The following is an 8,354-nucleotide window of genomic DNA, read 5'->3' as shown; positions in this document are numbered from 1 at the left end:
TGAATTTATGAAGCTTGAAATATATATATATATATATATATATATATATTGTGGTAATGGGTACGACTGCTAGCGTGGTAAATATGTAATATGTGGTAGGTGTATAATATGTGGTTATATTAACATAGGTACTATGGTAATGAATTTTTACAGCCTCCGATACAAGTGATTACTAAAACTATCTCACTAAAACAAATGCAGAAATACGGCAAGTTTTGACTATAGCATTCCATTTTAATTAGAGAAATTCAGTTTTTTTTTTAAAAATGAAAATTATTTTTATCTGTTAGCTTGTCTAAGCCAAATCTGACAAATTACTTTTAGCCCAAACAGATCTCATACGCTTGTGTTTTCGGGTTAATTCATTCAACAAATTGGCGTTATCTATAGTAATAAATTGGCAGAATCTCATTTCCATCAACAAATCTCTGTTAATAAAAGTTGCCTCGCGCCATGCATTTTGTTCACTGTCCAAGAACACAGAATTTACGTTTTCTTCTAACAGATATTCCGTCCAATAATCGATTTTTCCTATATCGAACACAATTAGTTTTTCATTGACGACTGTAGCTTTAGGATTGTAGTATATGGATGGTAGATCTGCTATTGTACGCCATAAATTTTCAATTGCGTTATATACTTCAACCTTATTAATGACGTTGTAATTTTTGTCTTGTCCTCCAATAAGATACAATTTACCACAAAATACTGCAGAAGCGCAATAGTTTGAACGATAGAATGCTGGGTTTGGAATGACTGTCCACGTATCCTCGGAAGTGTCATAAACTTGACACACTTGGTTTTCGAAGTCTTTAGTTAATCCGATTACAAAAATTTTGTTGTTTAACACAACCACATTCATAATGTTTACTGAGGTCATCGGTGACACTAAGTACCATGAATCAGTTTCACTGTTGTAACGCTGCACTACACCTACAATTCTTTCCTCTTCATACAGGTCCTCGTCCGTGTCTTCTATTTCGTCAAATGACGTTTCATCCCAATCAACATCCATGTTCTCCTCTTCGTCAGTTAAGTTTTCATCATCATCTGCTTCACTTGAACTAATTTCTTCATCTTCTGTTTCTTCCTCTTCCGAAAATGTTGCTTCTACAATGCTTTCAGCCTCATTCAAATCTTCGTTCATGTCTTCCGATTTTTCAGCTGACATTTCATCAAAATCGACATCCATATCCTCAGTACTTTCATCATTATCATCTGATTCACTCATGTAAACTTCTTCATCTTCAGCTTCCTCCTCTTCAGTGAATGTTCGACCACCCAGAGCATAAATATTATCATCGACTGACACAACGGAGTATGAAGTCAGTCTTTCATGAGCCTTACTAACTGGTACCCATATTTCGAGGAGAAGATCGAAAGCTTTAATTTCAGTTGGATAGTTGTAAAAAGAAAAGTAAACAAATCGTCCAGCAACACAAATGTCACAGCACTCTATGCAAAATTGCTTGGGAAGTCTATCCAAATAGTAGCAGTAATCGAATCTTTCGTCATATGTAATACAAAGTTCTGCGTCTTCATCTTCAGCTTGTCTGCAAATAAAGTAGATCTTGGATGGTACGCGACTTCTCAAGCCTGTTATGGAGAGGGGAAGAGTTTTAGCTTGCTTAATCGCACAGCTGAGTTCAAACTTTGATTGGTTCAAGCCAAAACAAAAATGGCTGTTTTCTATTATTGGAAGTAGCTCGATGTTATTAGCAGTTTCATCCATCTCTTGAAGTCTAATATATCTTAATAATTCGGGAAAGTAAGCAATTCTGTTGAAAATATTTCCTTTTATCCATGCTATCATAATATTCCATACTAAAGATTCATTAGGAATGTTAAGATGGTCGCATTCCAGAATCTCCTTGAAAGCGACTAATGATAGGTTTATGATGTCGGTTTTGGAGTTGGCAAAAACATCTGCCGTATTGATTTCAATGAATCTTTTACATTTAACTTTGATGTCCTTCATTTCCAACCACCACGCAGTGTTGTAGACTTTTATGCAATTATCTACTGTGCAACCTTTATTAAACAGAAATATTTTGCATCGTATGATTAAATCATCTATTGCAAGATAATCGGATGCTAATAGAATATCTGACACGTTTTCTTCTGTCAATACATCTGCATTTTGAATGATGTAACGCAATATCTGATGTAGTACGTCACCTTTAAATATTGGTACTAGAGTCTGATCAGTCTGCTGAAAGTTACCGCAAAAGAGTATCTCAAAATATTTGCTTGCTTGTGCTAAGAGAATTTTGTGGGATTTAAATATAGAGCCATCTTCAGTTTTCAATGTGATATCAGTAAGCTTTTCAAACTTTTCTAATGAAAAAGAATTTTTGAAATTATCCATATTTTAGATCTAAACTTTAGTGACAGCCTAAGAACTGTTTGTTTGAAATTTAATTTTAAAGAATTTACCTTAAAGGCACAGTTAACAATAGATTTAGAAAAGAATACAACAAGGCCATTGTTCGTTTGTTGTAGAAAACACATAATTAATTATGTAAAGTAATTTATAACAAACAGAACTATTTTTATTTCATTATTATATTAACAATTTTAACAACGTTCTTTAAAAAGTAATAAAAGGTGAATAAAATTTTCAAGCTTGCGCCAAACGCTGTTCTTCGTTAACTATCTTCGTCTCTCGACACGAAGAAAAATGACCTACGAACAAAACGCAAATTTTCGAACTACTATGGAATTTCCAAAACTACAGAAAATATTTTTCCTTCTGGAATATATAAATAATATGAATTAATTCTGATTTATTTTAATAATATTGGGTAAAATAGTTTTGCCTACCTCTGCACATGTATGATTTGAGCATATGTATTTACACCGAAGAGCCATTACATTATGACCACCCTCCTTCTATAACAATGGGCTAGCCCAGGTGTTCATGGTTTCTCACCCAGGAACAATGTTTTCATGTGGCACATTAGGACCCATAATCCTCATAGAACAATCCCTGACGTCTGTAAGCTACTTGAACATAGTTGCAGACCTGGTTCACCCATTCATGGAAACAGTTTTTCCTGCTGGGAATGGTGTTTACCAACAGGATAATGCCCCATGTCAGAAGGGTCGAATCGTCGAGGAACATTCCAGTGACTTTCAAGTCATGTCTTAGCCCCCTAATTCACCTGACCTTAATCCNAAGAGAAAAGATTATTAAAATAAGGTAAAATAAAAAAATTTAAAAAATAATATTAAAAAGCCGGAAAACATAAAAATGAAAAGATAAAATCTTTTCATCAGTTGAATAATAGTGCTGAATAATATTGAGTATAGTTAATCTTTATTTTAATGAGTTGAATCTCTAAAAACCTGTTTTTCTTAATCGTCTAATAACGTAAAATCACCGAAAGACAACAGATAGCAATAAAAATAAATTAAAATTGCTTGAATTGCTTTCGTTATGTAGGTATAGGTTTACAGTTTTATTCATGATTGCGTAATATTGAGTAATATCGTTTAATTAATTCTTGAGTTTCTTACCCTGTACGAAGAAAGGCAATTCAGCAAGTTAATAATAAATGGATTCATTACTTTGTGATATATATAAAACATAAACAATCAATTCGCAAACAAAGCGTTATTTTTTTATTTTACTGTAAAACTCAAAGCATTATTTTTTTTAACTAGTTCTCGAATGAAAGATCAAAACTTTCATTATATATGTGCTCGTCATAATCACCCTAAACAAATAAAAAAAAAATTCTCAGAGAGATGAGCAGACTTTTATTGGAAATATGGGTCGTCATATCTTTCACATAGTTCTAAGCCTTAGAAATGGGAAAATTAAGATAAGTGGACTCATTGATGTTGAGCAGTTCGATGTGGAGGAACTTATTGCGAAGAGCGCTGGGATAAATTCCAAGACGGGTATGCAATGCGGTCTGAAATCGATATCCTTGCGCGTCAAGTGGACAGCCTTTTTAGATTGGTGCTGGACAGACAGATGAAGGGTTAGGTTTAGGGATGCAATTTTTTTTTATTTCATTTTGAAAGTGGGATTGCTTTACATAGGATATAAAAGCATCTGCGAGGAAGATATGGGCTTTGAAAATAGATGAAAAGAAATGAAATTTTAACCAAAACTACGTTCCTTACAAGTCGATCAGTCTACATCGTGTTATATTTAGATCACAATGTTAATTTCGATTTTAAGTTTTATAATATTGAAAGATTTATTATTGTGTATTAATCAATTAATAGAAATAATATTTATAATTACTTTATTGAATTTATCAGAATTTTTTTTTTCGAGTTGTAAAGGTGGTCATAAGTGATTTTAGTCAAATTGGAAACTATTTAGGTCTTCTGGGCATTTATTTACAAAATTGTCAATAATTATTTTTTGGGGTGGCAAATGTTTTTTTCTTGGGTCTAAGATATTAATTTTTAATGTTTTCACGTTAGAAAACTTATTTTAGATTTCAAGAACAAAAGTGTAAAACTCAAACTGTAAAGTAACTATAAAACCAATGTATCAATGCATGAAATGTAACAATCAGGTATTCCGGAATCCACGTGGAAACTTTAATTTTAAATAAAAATATGCATATTTTCTAATAGGCATTTTATTAAGTTAGACTAAAATTTTCATGCGAATTCCGGTGAACCTAAAGTTAACATTCATCATATTAGAGTAAACATATTTTATAACTTATTTTATCTTAATTTTAATTAATTAATTTATTTTTAAATATTATTTACAATTCTCCGATTTTTCAGCTGACATNACATAATACATTGTACATATATACATAATACATTGTACATATATACATAATACATTGTACATATATACATAATACATTGTACATATATACATAATACATTGTACATATATACATAATACATTGTACATATATACATAATACATTGTACATATATACATAATACATTGTACATATATACATAATACATTGTACATATATACATAATACATTGTACATATATATACATATATACATAAATGAATATATATATACATTCATTTTTGTAGTTACTATGATGGACCTAGAGATCCGAAAGTTACCATATCAATTCATTTCTGTGTTTGTTTGTTTCTTGTTTTTATTTTGAATTGTAAATAATATTTAAAAATAAATAAATTAATTAGAATAAGTTATAAAATATGTTTACTCTAATATGGTAAATGTTAACTTTAGGTTCACAAAATAGAAAAAACATACATATGAAGGGAAATGCAAAACAGTGAAGAAAATACAAATATAATTTAAAGTGTGGCAAGCAGGAGCGTCTGGTTTACAGCAAGTTAAATCAGTTATAAAATCTCAAAAATATGAAAAATGAGTGAAAAGAGACATTCATAAGAAAGATAAAGGGTGCATACGATAAAATAACTTCATTAAGTTGAACTTCATTACTTTTTGAAATTATGCAAGCCCTTTGCATTTCTAATTTCAGTCGGAAGTTAATTAATACATTTTGGCAATAAATACTGAAAACTTCTACGAAAAATGTTCTTGTTTGGCGTGGTTATGAAATAAATTTGGTAAGGTCTTTTAATGCTAGTCATGTCTTTTTTGTTACAAGCGTTTGGGATCTTTGAAAAGATAAAGACATAATTTGTAAAAAAAAAATATAATGGAATGATTATATTTTGAGTAACTAATAGTGGTTTCAGTCAATTCATTCATTTTCATTTAGCAACAAACTCATAAATTTGTCTTGAATATTATGTAGTTTATTTGTGTTTGTTATATAATCCTTATCCCATAATGAGAATCAATAATAAATGGAAGAGTGTACCCATGCATAATATTATAAAGTTACAAAAAATTTACTTTAAATTTTAAACAATAAAATCTGGTTAAGATAAAGTTTAATTTTCTTATTATGTAATTTACATGGGTTTTCCATTTTGCGCCTGAATCAATATGTATAATGCGCATCAAAAAAAAAAAAAAAATGACGAATTTTCACGTACTAGGACACAATTTTAATGATTCATGGAGATGATCTGAAATATGCTAATTAGTTAGTGCAGATGATTTTTTAAGTCAGGAAATCAGACACTAAAACGCACTTTCTCTGAATAAACAAACCTTTTTCGACGGACTCGGATTTCTGACCCCTAAAGCATAGAGGGTTGTTACAATCTGGAAAATATGGTCCCAATAGTTGGGTCAGGAGAGCGGTCAAAACTTTGGGCTTTGGTTAGTAAAAATTAACCAAATGTTAATTTAATACATACATTTAATTTTTTTTTATCTCCATCGTTGAACAGCAGACCCAATTTTGTGTTTACGACTGCCAATATTCAACTCCGTAGCCTTGTAATTTTGAACCCAATCCAGAAGGCAACTCCTGGATCAAGTAATGGGTAAAATTTGCCTTCGTGGAGGACTTCTTTGATGGCACTGAGCCGCATTTGCATTACATGAAGAGGAAAACCACGAAAACACCCCATGATTAGTTAGACGGCTAGGGTAATCTAATCCATGATTCGTCTACCTCTCAGGGTATTTTGCGTCAGTACTGTGGTCGGTACGAGCCGGGTGAGGAATTCGTATTCGGTTGGCCGGTTGAAATGAATTTTGCTCCCGGCTCGCATCAACCACGGTGCTGGTGTAAAATATCCCCAGTGGTAGACGAATCATAGGTTAGAATCTTCTTGCCGTCAAACTAACCGTGGGAGATTTTCGTAGCTTTCTTCTTCATGTAACGCTAATGTGAGTTAGTTTCACAAGAAGTTTTCCACGAAGATATTTTGTCCCAAAACTTCATTTAGGAGTTCCCTTTTCTTCTGAGTTGGTTCAAAATTACAAAATTACGGAGCTGAACACTGATATCGTAAGCTCAGAATTTGGTCGGCTGTTCAAAGTGGGTTATAAAATAAACTGAGATACCTACGTAGAAATTACATTAAGAAACAGTTTGATGTAAAAAATATCATCTTTAAAAAGAGTTTATCACTATATTCTTTCGAGTTCTTTATACCTATCGTTCAAAAAGAAAGAACCCATGCATTAATTTACAAGCATTATTAAATTAATTCCAAACTCTACAATAAATCAACAAATATGATTTGTATATAATATAATATAATATAATATAATATAATACAATATAATATAATGACAATAATGTGATATATTATATTACACAATAATATGGTTCCCCCTTGAACTGTTTTCTAAGTGTAATGTGCGTGAATCATAGACAAGTAAAGTGACCAATAATTATAGATTCACTATTATTTTTTATTTTATTATTTTGATATAATTTGCTGATTCATTGCAGTATTTTTAACACTATCTAAAAATTTTAAACATTTATCTTAATTTTTGCATTTACGAACATTCTCTATTTAGTTCTTTTTGTCATTAAACGTAAGTTTTCTTTTAAGAACAGGAATAATGGTTTTTAATTTCCGATATTGTTAATTTATCAATAATATTGAACAAAAAATATTAAGTGAGTTTATAAAATGATGTTGTGCTCGTGGTACGAGTTAGTATGGTGCCTAATAACTTTTAGAGTGGGATATAGAAAACCATTAAATACTTAAGTTAAACTGTCAAGTAATTATTGATGTTACAGGATTTGCAGTGTGCTAATTGCCTTAAAGCTGCCAAACAAATGGTTAAAATCCGTTAGCTGATAATGGAAAGGTTAACTTTTAAACAGCATTTAATGATAGGTATTTAACAAATCCCTAATAGAAGTTGACATTTCGTACGACTCACGTATAAAATAAAGAAACTCGTTAATTAGTTTTCGTTCTTTTTTGTTGCGAAAAATAAGAAGAAGAAAAAGTTCTGAGAACTCTAAATAAGTTTAATTGCTGCCGTTGTGCTGTTCCGAAATAATCAAAGCTATTGTAGTGAGAGTAAATAGCTATTGTGGGGTCTTGAGATTAAGAAATACTTCAGAAGGTGAAAGTTTATCGCTATTCTTTCCTGTTTTGTCATCTTAGATATTTTTTGGTCATCCAGTTCATAAAGTTTTCTTTCTTTTTCGTTATATTTGTCATCAGAATGTGCTTGTGTATGATGTTACATGGCAGATAAATATAGTGTTGGAAGTAATCAAGTGTGAAAGCATTTTAAAAGACATTATATAACACTCTGTTTTCACTGTGATTGTCCTTGATAATGATTCTTCAGTGTTTGATACAGTTTTTATATTTTTCATTTAAATATTAAATTGTCACTTCAAATTTTTAGATTCTAATGATTTTGTTCTTTGAGGAGAATTCTTTAAACGTTATAAGTTGTCTGGAAATTCACGAAACGCTGGAAAATCGATTCATTTATATTATAAATATTGTCAAAAAAAGGAATGAGTAACGCATTTTT

At 30.8% G+C, this 8,354-nt stretch overlaps 2 protein-coding genes across 5 annotated transcripts in view; both read right to left on the bottom strand.

The window, feature by feature from the left end:
- LOC107455365 (Adenylate cyclase 3) overlaps positions 1–8,354 on the bottom strand; it is a 269,291-nt gene that overhangs the window by 199,948 nt on the left and 60,989 nt on the right. The gene's annotated exons all lie outside the window — the stretch shown is intronic.
- LOC110283538 (kelch-like protein 12) lies at positions 296–2,368 on the bottom strand. The gene has a single exon (XM_021148798.3). The coding sequence runs from the start codon at positions 2,366–2,368 to the stop codon at positions 296–298; it is 2,073 nt and encodes a 690-aa protein (XP_021004457.2).

The sequence above is a fragment of the Parasteatoda tepidariorum genome, chromosome 9, assembly GCF_043381705.1.
Source record: "Parasteatoda tepidariorum isolate YZ-2023 chromosome 9, CAS_Ptep_4.0, whole genome shotgun sequence".
Classification (NCBI taxonomy): Eukaryota; Metazoa; Arthropoda; class Arachnida; order Araneae; family Theridiidae; genus Parasteatoda; species Parasteatoda tepidariorum.
The sequence above is the reverse complement of the archived record's forward strand: the minus strand, read 5'-3'. Positions and strand labels throughout refer to the sequence as shown.